The 25,041-nt window shown below is 51.9% G+C and overlaps 12 protein-coding genes across 12 annotated transcripts; 9 read left to right on the top strand and 3 right to left on the bottom strand.

The window, feature by feature from the left end:
* Positions 1-289: 289 nt before the first annotated feature.
* P168DRAFT_299315 (class I SAM-dependent methyltransferase) lies at positions 290-1,978 on the bottom strand (the record flags this gene model as incomplete). The annotated part of the gene is made up of 2 exons (XM_024838326.1): positions 290-1,014; positions 1,972-1,978. The coding sequence occupies 2 exons, from the start codon at positions 1,976-1,978 to the stop codon at positions 290-292; spliced, it is 732 nt and encodes a 243-aa protein (XP_024690379.1).
* Positions 1,979-3,152: 1,174 nt separating this feature from the next.
* P168DRAFT_334705 (purine and uridine phosphorylase) lies at positions 3,153-5,122 on the top strand (the record flags this gene model as incomplete). Its single annotated transcript, XM_024841696.1, has 3 exons — positions 3,153-3,558; positions 3,606-4,241; positions 4,302-5,122. Coding segments are annotated over 3 exons (1,863 nt in total), but the record flags the coding sequence as incomplete, so codon positions are not given.
* A 3,248-nt stretch (positions 5,123-8,370) lies between these two features.
* P168DRAFT_292856 (GFA family protein) lies at positions 8,371-9,150 on the top strand. Its single transcript, XM_024837682.1, has 2 exons — positions 8,371-8,631; positions 8,698-9,150. Exons 1-2 carry the CDS (start codon positions 8,482-8,484, stop codon positions 8,968-8,970), a joined length of 423 nt encoding a protein of 140 aa, XP_024690377.1. The 5' UTR covers positions 8,371-8,481; the 3' UTR covers positions 8,971-9,150.
* A 348-nt stretch (positions 9,151-9,498) lies between these two features.
* On the top strand, positions 9,499-10,771 carry P168DRAFT_274430 (putative sulfite oxidase; the record flags this gene model as incomplete). Its single annotated transcript, XM_024835423.1, has 3 exons — positions 9,499-9,572; positions 9,673-10,126; positions 10,181-10,771. 3 exons carry the CDS (start codon positions 9,499-9,501, stop codon positions 10,769-10,771), a joined length of 1,119 nt encoding a protein of 372 aa, XP_024690376.1.
* Positions 10,772-11,342: 571 nt separating this feature from the next.
* P168DRAFT_306878 (uncharacterized protein) lies at positions 11,343-12,032 on the top strand. Its single transcript, XM_024839063.1, has 2 exons — positions 11,343-11,795; positions 11,852-12,032. The coding sequence occupies exons 1-2, from the start codon at positions 11,594-11,596 to the stop codon at positions 11,995-11,997; spliced, it is 348 nt and encodes a 115-aa protein (XP_024690375.1). The 5' UTR covers positions 11,343-11,593; the 3' UTR covers positions 11,998-12,032.
* A 663-nt stretch (positions 12,033-12,695) lies between these two features.
* On the top strand, positions 12,696-13,205 carry P168DRAFT_329698 (uncharacterized protein). Its single transcript, XM_024841496.1, has 2 exons — positions 12,696-12,865; positions 12,937-13,205. Exons 1-2 carry the CDS (start codon positions 12,737-12,739, stop codon positions 13,114-13,116), a joined length of 309 nt encoding a protein of 102 aa, XP_024690374.1. The 5' UTR covers positions 12,696-12,736; the 3' UTR covers positions 13,117-13,205.
* On the top strand, positions 13,162-13,851 carry P168DRAFT_56052 (uncharacterized protein). Its single transcript, XM_024842007.1, has one exon. It carries the CDS (start codon positions 13,320-13,322, stop codon positions 13,809-13,811), a length of 492 nt encoding a protein of 163 aa, XP_024690373.1. The 5' UTR covers positions 13,162-13,319; the 3' UTR covers positions 13,812-13,851.
* A 39-nt stretch (positions 13,852-13,890) lies between these two features.
* Positions 13,891-15,114, bottom strand: P168DRAFT_321349 (D-alanine--D-alanine ligase family protein; the record flags this gene model as incomplete). The annotated part of the gene is made up of 3 exons (XM_024840457.1): positions 13,891-14,061; positions 14,113-14,703; positions 14,761-15,114. The coding sequence occupies 3 exons, from the start codon at positions 15,112-15,114 to the stop codon at positions 13,891-13,893; spliced, it is 1,116 nt and encodes a 371-aa protein (XP_024690372.1).
* Positions 15,115-15,496: 382 nt separating this feature from the next.
* On the top strand, positions 15,497-17,701 carry P168DRAFT_274426 (uncharacterized protein). The gene is made up of 6 exons (XM_024835422.1): positions 15,497-15,848; positions 15,904-16,150; positions 16,198-16,359; positions 16,415-16,644; positions 16,696-16,736; positions 16,785-17,701. The coding sequence occupies exons 1-6, from the start codon at positions 15,579-15,581 to the stop codon at positions 17,668-17,670; spliced, it is 1,836 nt and encodes a 611-aa protein (XP_024690371.1). The 5' UTR covers positions 15,497-15,578; the 3' UTR covers positions 17,671-17,701.
* A 434-nt stretch (positions 17,702-18,135) lies between these two features.
* catA (catalase catA) lies at positions 18,136-20,588 on the bottom strand. Its single transcript, XM_024837681.1, has 3 exons — positions 20,300-20,588; positions 19,926-20,238; positions 18,136-19,869 (listed from the first exon to the last, which is right to left on the bottom strand). Exons 1-3 carry the CDS (start codon positions 20,534-20,536, stop codon positions 18,179-18,181), a joined length of 2,241 nt encoding a protein of 746 aa, XP_024690370.1. The 5' UTR covers positions 20,537-20,588; the 3' UTR covers positions 18,136-18,178.
* Positions 20,589-22,631: 2,043 nt separating this feature from the next.
* Positions 22,632-24,062, top strand: P168DRAFT_222284 (uncharacterized protein; the record flags this gene model as incomplete). Its single annotated transcript, XM_024833105.1, has 3 exons — positions 22,632-22,660; positions 22,730-23,429; positions 24,006-24,062. Coding segments are annotated over 3 exons (786 nt in total), but the record flags the coding sequence as incomplete, so codon positions are not given.
* A 10-nt stretch (positions 24,063-24,072) lies between these two features.
* On the top strand, positions 24,073-24,932 carry P168DRAFT_292850 (uncharacterized protein). The gene is made up of 2 exons (XM_024837680.1): positions 24,073-24,411; positions 24,527-24,932. Exons 1-2 carry the CDS (start codon positions 24,132-24,134, stop codon positions 24,919-24,921), a joined length of 675 nt encoding a protein of 224 aa, XP_024690368.1. The 5' UTR covers positions 24,073-24,131; the 3' UTR covers positions 24,922-24,932.
* Positions 24,933-25,041: the final 109 nt, after the last annotated feature.

Below are 25,041 nucleotides of genomic sequence, written 5' to 3'. Positions count from 1 at the left end.
CAGGGAATGCGAGTCATTTCCAAGGACCCATCCATTACTCAAGCGTTTGAATTATGTGACCATAACTGCAGCATTTGTGCTCTTGACGACATCTTTGGTGTATCCGCGAATAGTTGGTTGGCCACTGTGTACACGGCAATAGTGTCTGCATGGAACGCGGCCACCACGGATGCAGCGTGATCTATCAGCTCGATCGTCCCTCCTCGCATACTGCCAAGACACCCTCTTGGCGCTCTGCATGGCCTCGCAGAAGCCACATCAGGTCGGACTATATACAGCTATTCAGGAATCACGGACGCACCCCCTCACAAATCAGAAAGGGAAACGGGTACCAGTCCCGCCGTGCCTCCTCTTCCCACCCCGGAATCTTCTTGACCATCACCCACCCCGTGCGCACGTTTACCTGCACAAACCCCACCTCCTCCAACAGCTCCGTCATCCAAATCCGCGGAATCCCATGCCGTTCGACACCGTCCAGCTTGGACGGCGGGTGAAACCACATACACTCGGGCCCGGAATCCTGATAGTCCGTCAGCAGGATGCGACCCCCGGGTTTCAGGCAGCCCATCATGGTCACCAAGAGGGCCTTGACGTCCGGCACATGATGCAGGACCAGATGCGACAGGATCAGATCGAACTTGCGGCGGGCGCCAGATCCGTCGGTACCCGCCGGTAGCGCCGGGTCCTCCGGGTCCTCGAGCAATTTGCAGATGGGGATGATATTGTGGGGCTGATCAGGCTGCGCAGCCTTGGCCGTCAGCATATCGATCATGCCCGGTGCAGTGTCGACCGCGACGACCTCGTGCACGAGGGGTGCGACGAGGGTGCTGAGCAGGCCCGTGCCGCAGCCAACTTCAAGAACATCGATGGGGCTGTCTGCGGCCGCGATGTGAGCATCGATGTGGGGACGCAGCTTTTCAAAGGCGAGGTTCGTGGCTTCTTGCACAAAGGGGTTGGAGTCCCAGTCTGCGGCTTCGGCGTTGAAACGGTCGGTCATGGTGGAGTTTTGCACGGCTTCGCTTGGCGGTAGATGCATTTTGCGATATTATATGATGTGATGGTGTACCAACCAACCGGTGTGTGGGTGGATGGAGGTGTGTGTAAACAGAAGATGGACTGAGGAAACACCCGGTTGCGGCAACTTCTCCGCAGTGCGGGGTCCATCCGTCTGGCCACGCGTGGATCGTCCACCATATTCAATTCCAACCGATGGATCCATCTCCAGTGGGACGCAGGGAAGTTTGCTCACCCTGTCGCTTTGCTAAGACCGCCCGGGATGGGAAAAATAATCAAATAATATGATATAGTGGTCAAATGGTCAAATGGTAAAATGATCAAATGTTATACTTCGTATGCCATCCTCCGGACAGTCATATTCTTCATAGGCTATTTAGCTCTATAATCTATACCAAAGAGGACCGAAGCAGTACTCCAAGCGGAGGGATGGGATACAACTGATTTCTTCGATATATTGTATTTTGTTAATCACGTGGGGTGTTGCACCGCGAAGGGGTGACCAAACTTCCCGGCGTCCCACTGGAGATGGATGGAATAACGGTCGACTTGCAGCACACCAACACGCCCCCATCGAATTCATCGACTGACGTCAAAATCCCAAAAAAATGCCCACCCTCCAGTCCACCACTCTGGCCCTGGCCCTGATAGCCGCCGGCGACATCACCATCCGCTGCATGAGGCCCCCCAACGCCACACCGACAAGCCACTCCGAAAATAGACCGAGCGACAAGGGTGGTCAAGAGAAACCACGCGACCGCATACGATTCTTAACGGGTCTGTGTCCCCTGCTCGGGGCGCATCTCGTGCGACTGGCCTTCCTCTATCAAGCGATCACCGTGCTTCTCTGGACCGCAAGCCCCACAGATGCATCCTATCTATCGCACATCTGCCCGGGCAGGCAGAACCTCGACAAAGGCATTCTAACATGGTCGCCCACTACCATCGTCAGCTTACTCGCCATAGCCAGCGGAGGGGCCCTCCGCTTCTCTGCGTACGGTGGTCTCGGTCTGAACTTCACGTTTCACCTCGCGCAGCCAGACCAGCTGATCACGGACGGCGTGTACGGCTACCTGCAGCATCCAAGCTACTCGGGACTACTGCTCGTGGAGGCTGGGGCCGTGCCGCTTATCCTGCGATGGGATGCGGCGGCGGCCGGGTGTTGGATGGAGGAGTGGATGCGGGAGACAGTGTCCGGGAAGGCGCTGGTGCTGGTGTTACTGGGGGTGATTGTCACTGGAGTGTTTTTTACAGTGAGGGTTCGGGACGAAGAGAGGATGTTGAAGGGGCGGTTTGGAAAGGTTTGGGAGGATTGGCATGCAAGGACGGCGAGGTTTGTTCCTGGGTTATGGTGATGACTCTGTTTTGACTGATGATAACGGTGTGGGTGTGTTCGTATTTGTATGCTTTGGATGGATAAATTGTAGGCAAGATGGCTGCTCATGATGCTCGATAATAATGGGGTCTGATTAGATCTCAAGACCGCTACGCCAAAGCGTGGACCAACGTTTGGTATAGGGCTTGACCTGACTGATATACCCAACATTACATGACACGGCATGTGAGGCAGGTTGACGATAATATTGTTGTTGATGATCTCGATCTTTTTGTGACTGGTAGGCCTTTCGCTTGAGACCCACACATTCCTTTGATCCGATCATTATCCACCAAAGATGGTGTATTACAACAACAGCCCAAAACTGGTCGAGCAAACAGTGCGAAAGATCTGTCTTCGATACTAGTAGGCGTTTCCGTAAAGACAAAACGCGACAATGAAAGTGGCCAGCTGAGCAGTGTGATATTATTCACTCTCACGCTTTTGTCTCTCCATCCTCGTCTTCTGGTGGACCTATTGATATCCTAGACACTTATTGGAAATGTAGTACGGGGCGTGGATGCAAGATATATAGGTCGCTGACAACTTGGGCGAAATGTAATCCACGTCTCAACTGTCGCATTGCACCGCCTCTCCCGGGGGGGCTTAGCATGGTTTTATTTACCGCCATGTCCCCCTGGATGAAGACATCTAATCAACATTCTTGCTTCCAATAGCTAAGGAAAGATATCTAGTTCGAAACCCCATTGTTGCATTGGCGTCAGAATATCCGCAGGCATGATAAGGTACTGGTCCGTTGTCAAACGTCAATCTGCAGTCGATCGCTTACCGATATGCTAGTAGTGGGCCACTCACAGAAAACGACTATCAGGTGGGCTGGATTTGCGCGCTTCCCCTCGAAGCGGCGGCTGCTACAGCGCTCTTGGACGAAGAGCACCCCCCGCTTGACCAGGACCCTGGAGACACAAATGCATATACACTTGGTCGGATTGGGCGGCATAATGTGGTCATCGGCTGCCTTCCACTGGGAACAGTGGGGGAAAGTCCAGCGACGGCAGTCGCCAAAGATATGCTGCGGAGCTTCCCCAACATCAAAACTGGCTTGATGGTGGGAATCGGGGGGGGCGCACCGGGCCCACCAATCGACGACCCGGAGGAAGATATTAGACTCGGGGATATTGTCGTGAGCAAGCCGGGTCCTGGCCACGGTGCGTTCTAAATTCCACGTACCACCACGCGAGACTAAACTCCGTAGGTGGTGTCATCCAGTATGACTACGGGAAAACATTATCTGAAGGGAACTTTATGAATATTGGCTATTTAAACCGCCCGCCAAATGTGCTTCTGTCTGCGCTCACAAAGCTTGTTTCACGTCATGAGCTTGAAGGATCCACAGTCCCGCGGCATTTAGACGAAATGAGAACCAGGTACCCAAGAAGGGCTCAGGACTGGCGATATCAAGGAGCCGAGAATGATCATTTGTACGTCGAGAACTTCCCGCACGTTGATACCAGCCACTCCTGCAAAGACCTTCACTGCTCGGATGACAACGGGCGACTGGTGGTCCGTAAGCCTAGGGCCACGGAAGACCCCATCATACACTGTGGTCTGATTGCGTCCGGCAATCAAGTGATGAGGGATAGCATAACCCGCGAGAAGCTGCGACAGAAACATGGTGTGCTTTGTTTCGAGATGGAGGCCGCTGGCCTAAACAACAATTTCCCGTGCCTTGTGATTCGTGGTATCTGTGACTACTCGGACTCTCACAAGTCTAAGCGATGGCAGCCGTATGCCGCGGCAGTCAGTGCTGCATTCGCTAAGGAGCTTCTTCAGATAATCCCAGTTGCCCAGCTAGACAGAGCGGAAAGGGCCGAGTTCATCACCGGGAAAAGTCAGTGCTCGTGATCGATGCGCACCTTAACCCGCTAACGCCTCACTTCTTCTACTATAGTGGACGAAGAATTTGGAAGACTGAACGATAGTATCAAACCTCTCCTGCAAACCCAGGATCGCGAACAACACCAAAGCACCCTGAACTGGCTGTCCCCAAGCTACTATCTATCACAGCATGAGGACGCACAACGGACTATCAACCAAGGATCAGGAAGAGCTTTCATGGAAGATCCCCGATTTCTAGAATGGATACGCGGCAGTAAAGTCGTGCAAAGTCTTTTCTGCCCGGGGTTACCAGGTGCTGGCAAGACTTCCACGGCGTCGCTTGTGATAGACAGACTCTGCCGGGGTGGACAAAAGACGAACTATACCCTTGCCTTTGTCTATTTTAACTTCAATTTACAAGCCGAACAAACGTTGGTAAACGTTCTCCGGTCCGTTTTGCGCCAGTTGATTGAGGTCCTTCCGTCGATCCCCGATCGGGTCACAGAGCTCTATCATGCTCGCCAGCAAGTATCCCCGCATGAGACCGTTCAACTACTATGCTGTGCCATAGAACAATGTAACCACCCGTTCGTGGTCATCGATGCCCTCGACGAATGCGCATCCGAATGCTTCCACGAATTGATTCAGGTTATCCGACGGCTGCAACACATGGGTGTTCGCTTCCTGTTGACTTCGCGCCACATTGATATCATTGCAAAGGAGTTCAGAGACATGCCAAATTGTCACTGTTTGGAAGTTCGGGCAGTCGAGAAAGACATGGAGGCGTCCATTGATCGTAACTTCGACTTTTCGTCATTTTACAGGATACCCGATGAATTACCCGAGATAGATCATTTCAAAAGGACAATTATCGATGCCGCGCAGGGGATGTAAGGGTCCATATCCACACCGGGCTTACATTTTCAAACTCACACCTCTAGGTTCATTCTTGTTCGACTCTATGTTACCATTTTGAGGCGCAAGTGTACGAGAGGGGAGATACAAGAGGAGTTGGATAACATAGCGAATGGTCGATCCGAGGATCCAATTCATGAGGCGTACCAGAAAACGCTGCGGATGATAGAGAAAGCAGGCCACAGTGAGTGGGCCTTCCGCGTTATAAGCTGGGTATTCCATGCTCAGAGACATCTGAGCCCCATGGAACTCAGAGAGGCTCTAGCGGCCCAGACTCAGCGAGATGGCACTCGCCTTGACCTGAATTACGCGCCGCCAGATATCACGACAGTTGTCTCTTATTGTTCAGGCATCGTAACCTTGAGCCCAAGTACCGGCTTCATTGAATTCGCTCATTTCACTGCTTTTCAGTATTTTGAGAAATACCACCATCAGCATCCCTGGATCAGCTCTGGCAGAGAGATATCATTGGCTTGTCTCAGGTACCTGTCGTTCGATGTTCTCGCCACAAACCCAAGCTGTGCCTTCTTCCTCGACTATGCGGTTCGTTTTTGGGCGGATCACACCAAGCCAGTACAAGGCGATCAGAAAGTGCGCGAGTATGCCATGCACTTTCTTCAAACCCCATCGTTAACTGCCGCCGCGGATCGAATGTTTCCTATCGACGACCCTTGTTACATAACATTGTCGCTCGTAGACGACCTCGATGGACCCGGTGCAACTGGACTTCACCTAGCTACACGGTTCGGCCTCGCTACACAAGTCCGAGACTTGCTAGACGGGATACCGGCTGCCGAAATCAATGGCCAAGATCCTAGTGGTCAGACACCCCTTCTGCTTGCGGTAAAAACTGGATGCCAGGATGCTATCAATCTTCTTCTCGAAAATCCAAACATAACACCGGACGTCCCTGATATCCAAGGCCGGTCGCCACTATCAATTGCGGCGGAATTGGGGCTCACTGGAGTGACTAAAAGTCTCCTGTCCACTGGCAAGGTGAACCCCAACCTGCCGGCCTGGAATGGCTGGACGCCCACCATGTATGCTGCTAGGAGCAATCGTCTAGAGATACTGGAGCTGTTATTGGAAGTGGATGGTACCAACCCCAACTGGATGAGCCCCGACGGCGACACAGCCCTTACATTGGCAGTGGAGATGGGATTCGCCGAGATGGTGGGGCTGCTTTTGGAGCGTGGGGGGGTAGGAGCTAAACTGTCTGACATGAGCACCAAACGCGCGTTTAAACTTGCGCTGGAAGATGGAAATAGCGCTGTGATCCATGAATTGCTTCAGAATGGCTTTGAATCGGCGCTGGAGTGGTCGGCGCTGCCACCGACCGCCGGGCCCCAAAACGTGTCCCCTTTGCTGATGAAAGACAACAGCACACTAGACATCAGCCACGTTTTATTGATAGCGGTGCAAAAGGGCCTTACGGACCTGGTTACGACCCTTCTGCGAAGGAAATTCGATATTAACCGGTTTTATTACGGTGGGAAAAGTATGCTCATGGTTGCTGTGGAGAATAGACAAATAGAGGTCGTGGAAGCCTTGCTGCGGACTGGCTCCGCTCGTACTGATACAATGACCAAACGCGGAGATACTGCTCTGTTCCTGGCCGTGGTCAGAGGAGATGCCGATATCGTTCGGATTCTTCTGGAAATTGGCGGAGCCAATCCAAATGCGGGCTGCAGTAAGACTTTCCCCCCATGTTGCTCATCTATTCTTGATCCAGGTTTCTGACTCAATGTGCTATAGACGATCCATACAAGTACCCATTACCCGTGGCGGTAGAAAACAATCACGAAGATATAATCCAATTGCTACTCACGACCAGTAACATTAACCCTAACCCCGGGCTTCAGGCAGCGATAACAACCAAGCAAATGCCAATGATACGCATGTTTCTCACTTTGCCAAACGTGAATCCTAACGTACACGACAGGGTTGCCGGCCAGACTGTTCTGATGACCGCAATACGGCAGCAAGACCTGGAGATGGTTCGCTGGCTCCTGGAGAAGAACATGGTCGACATAAATGCACGTAACTCGGCGGGCGAAACTGCTCTCATGCGTGCGGTCACAATGTATGATCTGGAGACCGTCAGGCTTCTCGTTGAAGTGTATGGGGCAGACATCACTGCGCGGACGAATTACGGTGCTACCGCTCTGGATTGGGCTGAGAGATATCGCTGGACTATCGACGAAGTGATCAGGTTACTTTCCCCCAAGAGAGTGCGTATTACTTGAGTGAACAACCTCTATCGTTTGACCGTGTACTTTCCCTATTTTCCCAGCCGGTTGAGACTGGAGTCAAATTGTCTACATTAAGATAGAAACCCGACCTTTTATTCCTCTTGCTGTGGGTCCAGAGAGTAGATGATAGCCATACCTGGCAGCGTCACCGTGAAGCTAGCCTTTCTCAACCAGAAACTGGGAGTGTTCTGTTCTATCTAACCGGCTCCACTGGCATTCTCACACGGACCTGGCTGGTCTAAGGCCCACAGTCGGCCGGGTTGTATTCTACTGCACTCGAGCAAACCACTTTATGGGGAATTTTGTCGAGTGTGGTGCCTGTACCCTACCGCAGTGAACGTGCTGTTGCTGAAAGTTGACTTGGTGGGGCTTAATAGGTCTTTACAGAGAGAGAGGGCGGGGGCTCCATATGGTATGGGGGTTTACAAGATAAAAACATATGACACGAGAGCTAAAATAATAGGTAGGTATGGTATGAAAGTCAATTGTAAAGGTCTCATGGTTAGAAACTGTCTGTACGAGGTGTGCAAAGCATTAAGCCAACCATATGAATAGTACTCATGGGTGTGAGATATCTCTAGTTTCCATGGGGTCACTGGATCTGTTGCTTGCCTGGATAGCATCAACATGCGGCTTAGAACATGGTCTAGAACGGTATATGTGGTGGCTTCCCTAATCTCCGTCTTCACTCCGGTCCGCAAACTCCGGTGTACAAACCGCTACGGCTTTACCCATCTAAAACCACAGATGCCTAGTGGGGGATGTTGCCCGTTTTGACATCCAGGGTAGCATGGGTGGAACACATGGTTGGCTCTCAGACAGCTGAGGTGAGACCTAACCTGCCGATCAATCTTGCCCGCCAATGAGCATGAAACCCTACGCAACTAACGCCGTGTATCAAGTCACCCATGACTTACCTGGATGCTCACCAACTGCCATTTCAAGACAAATATCTCACAGCTTCTTTAGAGGAGGCTGGTATTGTCAGGGATTAGCCACGGGTCGACCCCGCAGACACCAAGTAGATATCAGACAAGATCCCCCGACCTATCCATATCATCTTGTATGCCATTCCATCCACCCAATATGACCGCATCCAAGACCGGCTCCTGCCTCTGCGGCGCTGTCAAATACACCATTACCGGTGTACCGGAGCACTACTACCTCTGCCACTGCAACAGCTGCCAAAAGGCAACGGGTTCGGCCTTCGGGGCAAACTGCTGGTACAAGCAGTCGGTAAGACCTGCCTCTCATTCTTCATAGAGAAGGCTTTCGAGTGAAATTCCTAACAGGCAACACCAGGAATTGCAAATCACCCAAGGTAACCACTCCATCACGACGTACCAGGACAAAACCACGGAGTCGGGTAATGCCCTGCAACGCTCATTCTGCACCACGTGCGGCTCGAACCTATTCATAGGCAACGATGCTATGGACAAGCTGGGGGCTGTGTCCGTGACAAGCGGGACAATCGACGATCAGTCGGGTCTGCGTCCGACGTTGGAAGTCTGGGGGCGAGGACGACGGGAGTGGCTGAGTCCTGTTGAGGGTGCTGATGGGAAGGATACGCAGTGATCTTGGTTGGAATTAGCTTTGGCCTGTGTTGCTGTGTCGACTTTTGTAAAGGTCAATAACCAGTGGAAATAGGGTTAGTCACTGTGAATTTGGTTCATAACGGTGATGGAGATTGGCTGCGTCTGGACAGGATACTCAATCTTGAGTTGTTTTATTAGTCTCTCTAGATGTGTGTGTAGCAGAGATGGCAGCTTGGTATGTCTCCTTAAAGTTCAAGGGGGTTCCACCGGTGGATTGGTAGCGGCTTGCGACCAGTTGTTGTGCTTGTCCCTTCTTCTCCATAGCTTGGAGGCTGGGATAGAAATTTAAGTCTGCCAGTGCCAGAAGAGAACGGTGACAGGCAAGAGTGGGTCTCATGGAGCAGGAGATCTACATTTCTCCCGACACATGTTTTTGGAAACGCTATATCTGGCCCTGACGTCATTACATTCCTGGAGTTGTTGTTTTTCAACAGACCTCCAATGCTTCTTCAGGTCACAGCGATTCTAAGCTATATCTTGATAGTAATTTGGAAAGATGTCCTGCTCGATGACAGTTCAAAAACATGAATATACGGAGCAACCTCTTAATCAGGAGCCTCCCACAAAAGCCTTGATTGACCAGTATGTATAATGCTCGGAATATTAGACTGAACCCATTAAACAGTCCTGCATCCAATCACTTCACCATTATAGAGCTATCACTGATAGTCTCAAACTCCAGTTTCCTCACGCCACAAGACATCGGCTACGACCGCAACCACGGCCCAATCCCACCCCTATCCGACGAGAAGCACACCATCGGAATTCGCGGCGTGGGACTCCATCCTCTAGGACTCACGGTAGACCAACTGCATTCCGAATTTAGCCAACACACAGTCACCTGTGCCCTACAATGCGCTGGAAATCGACGACACACGATGCGCACGCTCCTGAAGGAGGTCCAGGGAATCGATTGGGGCGACGCAGCCGTCATGAACTGCAAATGGAGGGGACCCCGTCTTCGAGACGTCCTCCTTCGTGCTGGTTTGCTCATTAATCCCAGCAGTACTGATCGCCAGCTACACGCGGCGTTTTCATGCTACAAGGTGGAATGCCAGGATGACAGCTTCTTCGAAACCAGCGTACCGTTGGAGAAGTGCTTGGAGGAGGACCGGGATGCTATTTTGGCACTGGAGGTGGGTAATAACTGTTCTTCTCACACCCTCGGATTATTTCTCAGAATCGCCTAGGTGAACGACATCCCCCTTACAAAAAACCATGGCTATCCAGTCCGAGTGGTCCTACCGGGTATCGTGGGTGTCCGATGGGTCAAGTGGCTTGAGCGCATCACCATCCAAGACCACGAATCGCCCAACGTGTACCAGCAACGGGATTACAAAGTTCTTCCACCAGATGCGACGGATAGCAAATCTGCGGAGAAATACTGGGGCTGCACGCCACCCATGTACGACGTGCCCATCAACTCTGTCATTGCCGTTCCTAGCGACGGGGAGACCGTGACGGTACCACCTAGTGGGATGGTGGAGGTCAAAGGGTATGCCATTCCAGAGGGTGCAGACGGGCCGGTTACCCAGGTCCAGGTGTCTGGAGATGGTGGACACTCGTGGGTAGAGGCAGAGTTGAACACGCCGAGTGGCAGTTCGAAATGGTGTTGGGTGTTGTGGAGAGCTAGTGTGAGAATGACACCAGGTACAAAAGTCGACCTGTTAAGTCGGGCTACAGACGCCGGTGGCAATTCGCAAAAGGAGCATTCGCAGTGGAATCTTCGCGGGGTTGGCTACTCAGGTTATGGCCGAGCTAAGGACCTGACTGTCGTGTGAACACCGATTTCTGGATATCCCAGTCCTCATTGTAATAGCCACTGTCGGATAAAACGAGCCCTGATACTGTTTGGCCTGGATGCTTCAAGTATATCCTATCCAGTCAATCCGCTTATCCTACCACGCCGGGCGCAATTCAGATGGTACAAATACACCTTACATACTGTAATAATTCAACATAGCATGTAAATAGAGTGATATTCTTGTAACTGAGTGAGAATGACTGGCACTATTTGTAGCGACCTATACTGTGCCACTCAACTCAAGTGATCTACACACTACCTGTGGACATATCGTTATCTACCCACGTAGATAGCTATCAGCGACCACTAGAGACAGTACCAAGTAACGCATAGATATAATCCAGCCAGTTGTCCACCCAGTTACTAAATCTTGCCACCCAAGGAGAACAACTGAGTGTGGCCTAGCAATCCCGCTGATTGGCAAGTTCTCCAAGCCACAGAATCATGAGATAACTATGGTACAAGCTCTGATACCACTGTCTCATCAGCCATTTTTTCAGGCAGTGACAGACATGGTCATGTATAGCTTATCTATCTATTGCAAACTAGCTCCTTACTCCACAGAACTGACTTTGAAGCATCAATGGTTGTTGGTGCAGGTCTTTACGCAAGGATGATGCCTGTTGACAAATGGTGTGTGTCAATATCTTTGCCTGATAGGCACGTCAGTCACTTTATCGAGATATAAGAACTAGTCTTGACTCCCACTACCTTCAGTCATCTTCGTCTTCACCGACCTTCTACTTCCTTTCTACTTCCTTTCCTCATAGAGCTTCCTAGTTCAAGCAATCCACCCAAAATGTCCCACCGAATTGATAGAGAAGCCGAGGACTTTTACGAGAGTCAGAACGACCCCTCCCCAGTCTCCAGTCGTTTCGCAGATGACACCTACACCGGAGAGCCCCGACAAGCCCTGAAGGACAGAATTCCCGTCCAAAGGGACGAGGACATTGAAGAAGATCCGATGCAGCCACCTTTCTCCAACACCGACGCCCAGTTGGGTATGCTTGATCCCGCACCTTTGTACAATGGTAAGAGGCTGACTGGTTAATTACAGCCCTGGACGAAGATGAAGCTATTCAAGGGTCGAATATCCTCTCTGGCGACCCGCTCCGCCATGCGAAGCCGCAGAGCTCCACTAAGTACAGTGAGGGGCCGGACGAGGATGAATTGCCCGAGGAAGTTTTGTATGCTAGGTATTGATTGTAACTACTATCTAGTGCTGTGGGTGTCGATGGAAAGGTGATCATATAGTTTATTGTACTGTCAAATCAACTTGTATTATCCAAGAACCATGAGTATAACTGGTAAAAATACATCTTTGTAGTTCTTGAGCATTCACAAGCTCGTTAGGCTAAATCTATATATTTGAATCTTATCACCACGTCCCTGCTAGAGTCTACAAAATCAATGGGCTGTTCGTCAAAGATATCCATACAGTAGAATGGTCCATAAACCTTGCTGGAAATAGCACTACTATCATCAACAAAGCCCCTCCCTGTACAACAACCCGCGGGACTGTACACACCCCATCAATTCTAATCATTCTACCTATACAGTCAATCCATGACGTAAAGAATCATAGCGCAGGCTTGACATTTGATCCCCCGCCTGCAACCTTGGTTCGCCTCAGGGTGCCGACCCAGGATTATGTCTCCAGAGCAGGATGAACAAAACTATGACTTCACTGCTTCATAATCAAGGACTGGAAGTGCCTTTGCCTGTTTCGCATTGTGTCGCATGTCCAAGGCATGTTGGGCATGTTCGAATGTCAGGTCGTTCCTATGGTGTCACAATTGCAGCAGAGGGACTACATCATCGGCGGTCAGAGCAAATGGCGGAGGCAAGTCCTGCTATAAAAACATCTGACGGCCAAGGGATTATCCTTATCAACTCAAGCAACCGAAAGCATCTATTCTATAGAAACAATTAATAAATCACAATGACATCCAACACCAATCCTGGAAACTTCGCCAACCGCCCTCACGACGAGGTGGAGAATATCGCTCAGAAGGGCGGCCACGCCAGTCAGGGTCGTGGTGTATTCGCAAGCATGGACGAGGACAAGCAGGTATGTTTTCCAAATTCAACTTATATCCCGCATGGGAGATAGTAGCATCAACTAACACCGTGCTGCATTAGAGGGAGATTGCGTCGATGGGCGGACACGCTTCTGGTGGCAGCTTTGAACCGGGAGATCCCCGCGCCAGAGAGGCCGGTCACAAAGGAGGCCAGGCCTCTGGAGGAAGCTTCGAGCCGGGAGATCCAAGGGCTCAGGAGGCGGGACGGAAGGGAGGGTTGAGTGGCCGTCCGGAGGAGTAAGTTTCCTTGAGTCGGTGTGAAATACTTAAACTTGGTCTTGGCCAAGAATTTCATACAAATTGTATGATGCTTATCTGTTTTTTCTTCGTAGTCGGGGCTTGAGGATTAGGTCCTGTCCGGTCTAGCTATCCCATGGGACAGAATGTAACTAGGTTGGTGCTACGGAAGGTCCATTGTCCATTGTAAGAGATGTTCTCTCGGTCATGAAGGCTGGAGGTGATGCAAAGGGATATTCCCGGCTCATTGCGATTCTAGAGCCGTTGCTAAGGAACTCTGAAGAGTATCTATACCGAGATACTTTCCCTTGCGGACAATCAAGCGTGATCTCATGTCACTCTTGGGAACAGACATGGTGCAACTCGGCAGCAATTATACCTGCACTACGTCTGGGTGCCTACACCTGGTGGGCTTTCGAACCGGAACCTGTCTCTGTAAGACTACGAGCATGTTTGATCCCGTATCAGCTTCTGATGTGCTGGGGAATATCAAAGTTTCCCAACGCCACCCGAAATCGCTTTTGGTTGATGGTCTATAAACCAGTCCTATCAATATTAAAGTCAACCTTAAGCCCTCAATATACTTCACCCTTTTCATCGGTTTATTGCCCATATCCAGGTAACTCATCGACGAGTGTTCAGGTGAGGAAAGTCCACGGTCCACCTTGGCGTGCCTTATCCTTCCAAAAGCAGGCATAGAAGGGGTGACTGCCTTTGCAAAATATCACCAGAACCCCAGAACCCAGATCCATCCTGCCCCCCACGCGGCAGTAGATATCTATGCAGAGATACATGGCCCCGAGCCCATGTTCGTCAAAGGCTTTCGACTGATGCGGAGTAATGTGCTCTCGATGATCCCTGCCATCAGCTGCTCAAAGGAAATACCGTTGATCTGAGCGCTTGCGGGCAAGGGCGAATGGCCTGGTAGCATACCAGAGATGGGATTGACCTGTATTTCACGTAAGCCCTGCCCCCTTGAAAAGATGTCGGTGGATCTGACCTCCATAATCTGCGCAGTGGCACCGGGCTCGTTGCTATCAAAACGGATATCCACCCGTCCAGCATCCCTGCATCCAAGCAGAGTCCAAGCGTCGAGAGCTAGAAGACACGCAGTTTGGACCTGGGGATCGATCGTCTCGCTGAGTTTGTAATCCTTTACGACCAATCCGCAGTCTGTGCTGGACTTGCTTTGCCAGCTCGAAAAGTCCTGCGCACTATCTCCATTGGTCAACCCATCGTGGCTGGTCTTGGATGGGTCCTGCCAGATATGTTCCCTCACGCCAATCACCCGGCTGAGCTCACCCGTGCCGAGAAGACTGACGGTAAACTCGCGGCCAGCAAGGAAGGACTCGACCAGGATCGGCTGATCTGGGAAGTCCGACCGCAGGTTCTCCACGGCCTTGGTCAACTCCGCAGTGGAGTTGACCTTATTGAATGAGTCGATCCCCTTCGATGACCCTTCCGTGCCCAACTTGACGAACAGCGGAAAGGCGAGGTGCTTGGAGTCCTGCACCAAGTCATCGATATTGCGCTGGTGGGGGGAGATGACCGAAAAGGCCGCGTTGGGGACACCGCAATGATCCAGTACGGTCTATTCCCGCGAAAGGAATTAGTCACAGAAGCCACTATTGACACGAAGTCATCGTACCTTCGTGTTGATCTTGTTCTGGCACAGCGCCATGGTGGCGGCATCCGCAAAGGTGTAAGGGATCTGATAGGCGTCGAGCAGGGCTGGGACCTGCGCCTCCCGTGCGGATCCATAAAATCCTTGTGACATGTTGAACACTAAATCCCACTCCTTGTTTCGGTTGGTCGCGAGACTCTGGACGAGAGAGGTAATTCCAGGGAGCTGCACGACAGTATGACCGAGTCTCTTCAGCGCCGCCACGACCTCGTCGACTTCACCGTCATGGGTGAGGGCGGCACACTCCTGCTGTGACCGTCCATCCGCCAGGTAAGTTGATCGCCGTTCGGCGACGAGGGCTATGGTAAGGGCAGGCATGGCTTTAAACGGAATGGAATACAACTAGGAGATACGGAACGACAATTGATAGTCCAGTTCCAAGGACAGTCCCAGGGTCAGTATTTGACACCTGATATCATTAGGACACCCAGCAGGCCTTGGCCTCTTCTTGGTCTTCCTCCCACGTCACCTCTATATAATGCGCGATGTCAAGGAAGCACATCCAAACTCGCATCTCAGCACACGTCACCATGATGGAAGCGGTGAGTTCCATAAGTAATCTAGACCTTCGTGCCATGACCGACCCGGAGTGGTTGGATGTGAGTCGAGATTCAGCTGCGCCGAAGTGGGTTTCACGGCCGACCATGACATCATCATCGACTTCATCAAGTTTACACTGCCACGCCATCACCCCCAGCCAGGATTATCGTATAGAAACCATTCGCCCGGAAGGATATCGGGGGGCTGAACCTAACGTTGCATTCTATTCTGAAGGTTATGCGATGGTTTCACACGATTCGTCGGAGTCAACAGCGTCGGACCGTGCCAATGTCGATATCTTGATCATTGGAGCAGGGCCCGCGGGGCTTATGGCCGCATGCTGTGCCGCGCAGTACACTCGGTCCATCCGAATCATTGATCTGAAAGAGAGCCGTACGAAGACGGGGCATGGGGATGGCTTTCAGAGCCGGACGCTGGAGATCCTAGACAGTTTTGGCCTAGCCCAGGATATCCTGAAGCAGAGCACGCCCGATGTGGAGGGCTCTTATTGGGTCGGTCCAAAGTTTACCAGACATCATGATTCGTCGTTTGGCTAACTTAACGTAGGCGGCGAAGAAAGACCGTGGACATATCCAGCGCGTGGGCATAGAGCCAGCCGGCAACGGGCATAACTCAAGGTTTCCAAAGGCGTTGCTCAACCAAGGGGCAACAGAGCAGATCCTTCTAGACTACTTAGATCGAAAGCATCAGATCCGTGTGGACAGACTGAAGTTGGCCCAGACCTTGCACATTCGTGACGTGGCTGATGCAGCCTTCCCGGTATCTGTGGACGTCCTGCATGTGATAGATAATGGTACCTGGTTCCCCCCTCATGAAAACAATGTCTGACCCAACGAGCAGACCGTGAACGCTCCAATGAGCGGGAAACTGTCAATGCACGGTATCTCGTTGCATGTGATGGCGCACACAGCTGGGCCAGACAGCAGCTGAATGTCTCCACGGAGGGGGACCCCAGCGGGTCAACCTGGGGCGTGTTCGATATAGTTCCCATCACGAATTTTCGTATGTCATTTGTCCATATTGATTCTCTCTTGCTATTGCTCACTAAGATCTACAGCCGACATTCGCCGGTCATGTGCGATCCATTCCGAGGGTGTGGGGAGCATCATGACTATACCCAGGGAGAACCGAATGGTTCGGTTCTATACTCATCTTCACGACGGCGTTGGCGAGACCAACGTGGACGATTCTGATGGTGTCCCGCACGAGCTGGTGGACAGAGCCGCAAGGACTATGAAGCCTTACAATCTGACATGTAAACATTGCGACTGGTGGTCACTATATAGGGTATACGAACCGACTATCACCCATGCGAGGGAGCGGGCTAACGGAATGCAGGTAGGAAGACGTTTAGCCACGAAATACAGACCTCATGATCGGTAAGTCCTCCAGTAGAGCGGTCAATGGAATAAACTAACACTTTGCAGGGTATTCCTGGTGGGCGACGCAGCCCACAGCCATTCGCCACTAGGAGGGCAGGGTATGAACGTGTCCATACAGGACAGCTACAACCTCGTGTGGAAGCTAGGGGTGGTGCTCTCCGGACGCTTTGACAGCATCATCCTCGATACGTACGAGAGGGAGAGACGTCCTGTTGCGGAAAGGTTGATGCGACTTGATGCGAAGCTTGTCCAAGCGTACGAAGACGGGTCCACTACAAGCGACAAAGGCGTAGCTGAAACACGCGAGGACTACTCTGGCTTCATGTCGGGTATCGAGCTGATATATCCCCCGGGTGTGCTTGTCTCGCAAGGAGGGAGCTTTGGCAGTGCCTCCGCAAGGAGTGTAAAGCTCGGTAGACGCATTGATTCAGTTCAGGTGACTACACACTGCGATGGGACCAGGACACAACTTGCGCGTTATTTCTCGACGAATGGATCATGGAGGCTACTCGTCTTCCCAGGTGACCTACGACAACAAGCGCGGATGAACTTGATCACTCGGTTTGCGGAAGCATTCGCCAAGTGTCCTTCTCTCGCAGCATTGAACCGAGCCTCCTTTGGGAAGGCAAAGTCTTCTATCATTGAACCAGTTCTCATCCACACCAGCCCAACAACAGCCTTCAACCTCCTGGATCTCCCAGATATGTTTCACCCATTTGACGAGGAGCTTGGATGGGATTACTGGAAGGTTTTCTCCGATGATAAAGAGCACTCCGCTGGTGTTGGACACGCCTATGAAACGTATGGGATCGATGACGAAGGACCATGCTGTCTGATTCTTTGCCGTCCAGATCAACATGTTGCGTGGATAGGCGATTCGGAAGATGTTGCTGGCTTGGATGAGCATTTCTCGAAATTGCTTTGTAAATAGTATTCGAATAGAATTTGTAAATATAGACCTGGCTTATCTTGCTTCGTCAAACATCTTACTGGAAATACATACCATATCTAGGTCTATGGGTTTATAGGGACCATCTAAATTCTTACCCATGCGGATGCATATAACCAGCCCAAGAATAGGTAGTTCTCATATTTGAGAACGAGGCTACATATTGGAACCCCTTCTCACATATCTATCATCATATCTTGTAGGGTATATCAGTCAGGTTAAGCTCTATACCAATAGTTGGTCAACGTTTTGGCGTAGAGGTTTTAAGATATCTCTTCTATTTCCCCATGCAAGTTCAAGCCATCAATTTATTAATATACCCTGCATAGTTACAACCACAGTACTTTTATTACATTAATAGACGTACATACTAGAATACACAACTTTCAAAGCATGAATGCAAAATCAAGACAATCAGACATATCCTTCCCTGGTACATTTGACACACTCCACATTAAAGACACCCACAAATCATGAGCGTGAGTTGGATCTACCACGCCACCGTCGAGCTCAGCCCGTCCAATTCACGCTGGTAGTTGCGATGAAGGGAGACCTGGTAGAGGAACATGCCGATCAAGTCCTTAGCATCTTTCAGGATCTTCACCCCGTCCTTGAAACTCTCTGGCTTCTCGACCTTGCCTCCAGTAACCACACCGTACCACTCCTTCGGCGCCGGATTATCCGCAGTAGCCACCTGGACGTCCAGAGTCGACCCAATGGCCAGTTTGATGAGCTCGGCTCCCTCACCCGTCGCCCCGAGGGCTTTACAATGGCCAAAGGCTTCCGCAATCCAGTACCGGATCTGTCCGGTTTTCTTGAGCGTCTCCACGTGCGAACCACCGGGGACGAAGGTGGCATCGAACATGGTCGAGCGCTGGCCATCGTACTGGTGATCGGGGATGACACCCTTGCTCGTGCTAGGCGATTCGCCGTCGGCGTAGACGGCGGACCGTTTCATGCCGATGACGAACGGGAGCGCGTTGGCCGCTAGCACGGCGGCCTTGATAGCGTTGAAGGAGACGGGATCGTAGCCGTCGCCGATGAGAATAGCGATGCGGCGGCTCTCGATGGTCGATGTCCGCGGTGTAAAGTCCGTCTGGGATAGACCCGGGGCCGTGTGTCCGGGATTCGGGCGCAGCTGCTTGTCCGGGATGGGGGCACCGACCATTTCGGCGACGGCTTGAGCCAGCGGCAGGTCGATCTCCGCCAGACGGTGGCCGGCCATGCGCTCGTAGACCAGGGGGTCGTCGCAGTGGTCCAGCTCGAAGCAGAACGCTTTCTGCATGTGGGCCTTTTCGTGAGGGGTCATCGAGTTGTAGAACATCTGGGCCTGGTTGTGGTGCTCGCGGAACTTTTCGCTGAGGGCGCGTCGCTTCGAGCCGCCGACGGTTTGCGGGTACGACACGAACCCGGTGTCCTCGGAGGCGGGGGGCACGGCCTCGTACCGGTTGGGCCAATAGTTGACGGTGCCTTTGGTGATGCGGTGGCGCTTCGCACCGTCGCGATTGTGGTTTATGAAGGGGCACACCGGTCGGTTGACGGGGATCTCCTCCCAGTTGATGCCCAGGCGCGAGATCTGGGTGTCAAAGTAGGAGAAGTTCCGGCCCTGCAGGAGGGGGTCGTCGGAGAAGTCGATGCCCGGGACGATATGGCTCGTGCAAAAGGCGACCTGCTCGGTTTGGGGGAAGAATTCGTCGATATTCTTGTCGAGGGTCATTTCGCCGATGATCCGCAGGGGCACCAGGTTCTCGGGCCACACCTTGGTGGCGTCCAGGATGTCAAAGTCGAAGTCGTGCTGCTTCTCCTCTGGGATCACCTGGATGGCGAAGTCCCATTTCGGGAAGGCCTTGCTGTCGATGGCCTCCATGAGGTCCTTGCGGTGGAAGTCGGGGTCCTGACCGGCCAGCTTCAAGGCTTCATCCCAGACGAGGGAATGGACGCCCAAATGCGGGATCCAGTGGAACTTGACGAAGTGGCGCTGTCCGGCCTTGTTGATCAGGGAGAACGTGTTCACCCCGAATCCTTGCATCATGCGGTAGGATCGGGGAATAGCCCGGTCAGACATGGCCCACATGAACATGTGCGTGGCTTCGGGATGCATGTAGACAAAGTCCCAAAAGTTGTTATGGGCCGTCTGCGCCTGGGGCACTTCATTGTGCGGCTCTGGCTTGACTGCGTGAACTGTAGTAAGGTTAGAACTCATGTCCTACCTTACTCATGGCATTTACAAGACCTACCAAAATCCGGAAACTTGATGGCTTCCTGGATGAAGAAGACCGGGATGTTGTTCCCCACGAGGTCCCAGTTGCCCTCGTCGGTGTAGAACTTGGTGGCGAACCCACGAACGTCACGCACGGTGTCGGGGCTACCTCTGGAGCCCTGCACCGTCGAGAAGCGGACGAACGTGGGTGTGGACCGCGATGTGTCTGTCAATACACCAGCACTGGTCACATCTTCGGCGCTCTCCTTCAAGCGGAAAGTGCCGAATGCGCCGGTCCCACGAGCATGAACAACTCTTTCGGGAATGCGTTCATGGTCAAAGCGATGGATCTAGCACGCCAGTTAGAGCCGTCTGCTGTACGAGATGCTTCAGGAACGAATGTTGACTGACCTTTTCGCGCGCAATCTGGTCCTCCAGCAAAGAGGGTCCGGTTTGGCGATCATCGACGGCTTTCAGCCAATTGTCGGGATTGGTGACACGGACTCCATGGTCCGTTGTCATAGGCGTCTGGGTATGTCCCTCGACGGTGTCATGCTCGAGATCGATGGTCTTCTTGTCTTTGGGGGCCTGTGAGGTGACCATATTTTGGGTCTTGTTTTTCAAGCCCTCTGCTAGAGCCGTTGCCATTTTATTGAATTTTGGTGCAGGTGCTGCTCGGTCTGGGTAGAGCCAAGGAAATGAAAGTCGTTAGATAAACGTCCAGGGACCTGTACCCCTGTGTCATTTTTAAAGGGGTGGTCCAAGATGGTGCTCCCTATGGTTGTAACGTCATGACGTCTTTGATGTGACCGAGCCGTGAGCTCATCCCGTCACGTGAGGAAGCAGGATTTTCAGGATTTCCAGCAGAAATCCTGCTTCAACACATTTCTTGATGTGTCTGATGATGGTGATTATAATGATCGTTGAGCCTATAGGATGATTTACCGTCGTAGTGCTCTGATGGCATGGTTGTCGTGGATTGCTCTGCCAGGACAGGGCAGTATCAAGTGCCTTGTACCTGAATCCGGTAGTTGTCATCGGATTACTATCTCAATTTTTATTGGTTCTGAGCCTAGATGTCACATTTGTAGCATAATATTTAGTAGAATAATCTATTCAGGAGATTAATCAGTAAATGCTTGACAGGGACGTTGATGTAGCATTCGCATCGCTTACCTTCGTTGCCGGTGGCCATCTAGCTCGCCGGATTTAGTCAACGCGCACATATACTTCCCTACATCGGATTTAGCATTCACTATCCAAACTATCACTCGCGTTTCGAGCTGTGGCTGAGTATCGGGGGATCGTGGTTGCTTTATGAGCTTTCTTAGGTTTATTTGTCTGGATGACACCTTGTCTCCGTGCCTACGTCGGGCAATTGAGCGAAATATCTGTACCGAGTTTCTCATCCTATTCCGTTCAGTATATGATTTTCGATTTTTTACGATTGACGCTAATTCCAATATAACAAGGCTGGGCTTATCATACAACATAATCTTCAGGATTGGACTACTCCCATGGCAATACCTTCAAGACTGCTACGCCAAGACGTTGACCAACGTTTGGTATAGGGCTTGACCTGACTGACATCCCAACACATACTTCCTGAATCAAACCATCTTTAACCTTGATATCTGTCGTCAGCATTATGACGCATCTACACCAACGATTACAATATCTGAATGACATATCATTGCACCGTACAGCTAATCTGCAATTAGTCACGTCTTCCTTTCCTGTGCTTTCACCCACTGGGTTACTTGGTATATCACTTGAATCTACTCAAGGAGTGGTATGATACCCTATGGGCCGGGCTGCAGTATTCAAACTGCTAGATTCTGAGAGAAGGGGCTGTCAAGATAGCCCTCCAACGCCTATTGGCTTGCAAGGAGTCCTAGGAGTTCCTACAAAAGAGGCCACTGCGCCGCATACCGCAGCCGCCATCATCCACATGCAGCAATCCAATAGGACGTCATCGTCCATCAACCCTCGACGTGGACCTCTCAAAGCTTTGTGCGTGTTCAGCGAGGTAGTTCACGACATGGATCTGGTCGAATCAGCTTTCATTGCGAGCCAACACTACACTCATGTCTATTGCCGCAGTAGGGTCGACGCGGCGCAGCGGCTGCCGGCTCGGGCAATCCACGCCTATCAATCAATTAGCGCGATGGAGCTGCACACCATTTCCCCAGATAATGAGGCTGGCGGGGGTACATCTGGGCCTTCTTGCTGTCGATCTCGGGAAGGTTGCCAGGAGGACTCACAACCCCGTCGGCGTCTCGCTATAGTTGGGAGTCTCGACTCGACCTCCTGCACCTTGCTCTGGAATAGTGCTAGATCATTCTTTACTGTCCAATGGTTTCCTCTGGTCTAGGTGATGCGTTGGTGGGGCGCGTCTGCGATATCCCATCCAACGTACTCTAATATCCTGGCGATGTGCGTGACTCGCGGGCCAGTGGCACAGCTCACATCTGCATTGGATTCCTTTCACTATTATACATCCTCCTCTATGTCCTAGGAGAGACAGACAGCTATAAATTCCTCCTCTCAACTCCCCTTCCATGACCTTTCCTGGGTTCAAGGTTCACCACGACCGCTCTACGACGTCGAAACGGTTAAGCTCAAGATGGCAAATAAGAAGAAGAAGTCTCTCATGCTGAAGAAAAACCGGCTCAAGGTCGTAGTCGACGAGACGGCACCTCTCTCTCCTCCTCCTCCTCCTCCTCCTCCTCCCCCGCCCCCCGTGGTTGACTACAACCAACCATTAACATCGTGAGCTCGTGGAATCCCCGACCATGCACGTTCACCATCGGCTAACCAGTGCTCCCCCAATGATTGTAGCCCGTACACGCGTTCGACTGTGCTACGGATCGGGAACAATACCTATCATATCCCAGCGACGTACCTAGACAAGTACCCAAAATTGCTACCGAGCTTCATCTTTGGTGAAGCTTACCCACTCGACATCGACGGGGATATTGGACACGCCGTGGTTCACTTCATTTATACCGGCGGCTATGAAACACTCCAGACCTCTCTTGACGACCCCAATCAGTACATTCCACGCGAGTTCCAGCGAGCCGTCCAGGTCTATTATACTGCCCATAAGTACCAGATACACGGCCTAGGCGAACTAGCCAAGACCTACATTGAAAAGCTCGGCGACGTAATTGGCATTGTCACTATATTAAAGGCAGTCCGAAAGGTGCATTCACGACTTCCCAGCGACGAAAGCTGGCTCCACGACTACCTCCACGCCAAGCTCCAGGGCGCATTCGACGCGGACGAAAACACTTTCACCCGCGATGAGTTCTACAGCAGCCTGGGAGATGACAATGTCTTCAACCAGGCGGTCATGAAGATGGTGGTGAATATCTACGCGAGCACGGTATCCTCTCTGCGCGATCGTGCAATTGAGGACAGTCAGGTCGAACCGGTCCCAGAAATGCATATAGAACCTGATTATCCACCGACACCTGAACAGTCCAGTCTAGAGCCGATTGCTGAGGACCCACCCGCCGGTCCAGTCGAGGCTGATGAGGTGCCGGTTGAAGCGTGCGTCGAGGATGCTTGTGATTTGCCTACGGTTACTCCGATCGATGACTGGGGTCCTCCTGTTGAGCGGCATTCCGTTCCGGTCTATTGACCTGCTATTCATACGGAGGTATCTGCTTGAGCTGGGCAGAAAGCCTTTCAGAGTCAAGAATTGATTTGCCAGAACTCTTGCTTACGTCGTGGTTATATATGGACGAAACTGTAGAGGAAGGAGCAGGGATGAGCTGTGCTAGGAACTATCGTTCTCGCGTTGATTTTCGTTTATATTCGTCTAGAAATTGGCAGTATCAGAAACAGTCAATAGAACTCTTCTTTTTTTCTGGTATGTAAAGGCACTTTTCATTTGAAACGTCTCACGTTCAATATATAGAAGTCCTATCATCATCCATATCAGACACACCATTATATATATCCGAACGACTAATCACCAACAAGTCAAAAATAACGTTTCAATATATCAAGACAAAATAAAAATAAAGATAAAGAACTCGAAAATAAAGCAGTAATGGATATAGACCAACATCGACCATAGCAGATTCACAGACGAAAAACATGGGGAAAGCCGACCCAACCGGACTTGACCCGATCCGTCACGTCACCACCTCCGCCCGACTTCCCCAACTTCCACCTCACCACTTCTATCCCTCCTGCTCCCACCGTCCCAATCCGCGTCCACCAATCCAGCACAATGGGCTTCATTACTCGCACCGTCAAGGTCACCACTCTCGGCGCCGCCACCGCCGCCGGTGCCTTCGCATGGGCCACGCGCAACGACAAGCTGGTCCCCATGACCCCCGCCGACCGCATCTTCTCCTCACCCGCCTACCGCAACCTCAACCCGAGCAACAACCCCACCACCCACGACTACTACGTGCGACGGGTGCCATTGACCGATATAAAGCCGTCGCTGCTGGAGAATAAGGGAAAGCTGACGGAGGCGTTTTGCGCAGGGGTCTGGAGCGGATGGGGTGTGTCTCTCTCTTCTCCTCATCATACCCATCCATTCTACCAGCATGCATGAATGCGATAAATCTTCGACACCCACCACAGTAAAAGCGATGACTAACCAATGATTACAACCAGGCTACGCATTCCAACGGGCCTACCTCTCGCGCAAATACGAGAACCCCTCCACAGCATCCGACCTCTGGACGCGCGAAGCCCTCCGCGAAGGCCCCTACGAGCTCGGCACGCGCATCACAGACCACTTCGAGGTGTTAGAAAAGAGCACAGAGCGGATTGTGGTCCGGTGCGGGGCGTCGCCGCGCGAGACGGGAGTGCGCGACTCCGACGGGCTATTCGAAATGTCAGCTGTTGTGAAGGCCGATGAGGGCGTTGCGGAGTTTGGGCTCAAGAGTTGCTTCTTCCAGGGGAGGGGGAAGGCGGATGCTCCGCCCATGCCGGCGCATATTGATTGGTTGCATAAGCAGTATACGAAGTTGTGGTTGGAGACGGCGTTGGTGAATGTGAGGCGGTAGGGTGGTTTTCCTGGGGGACGGGGGGTTAGTGTAAGATGGGGAGGATGGATGGGGTGTAGTATAGTGTGTTTGGGATGGGGAAGTAGCTCAGGTTGAGTCGTTGTGCAGGTTCCTTTACTT

The sequence above is a fragment of the Aspergillus campestris genome (genome assembly GCF_002847485.1).
Source record: "Aspergillus campestris IBT 28561 chromosome Unknown P168scaffold_11, whole genome shotgun sequence".
NCBI lineage: Eukaryota > Fungi > Ascomycota > Eurotiomycetes > Eurotiales > Aspergillaceae > Aspergillus > Aspergillus campestris.
Note: the sequence above shows the minus strand (reverse complement) of the source record. Positions and strands in the feature narration are given on the sequence as shown.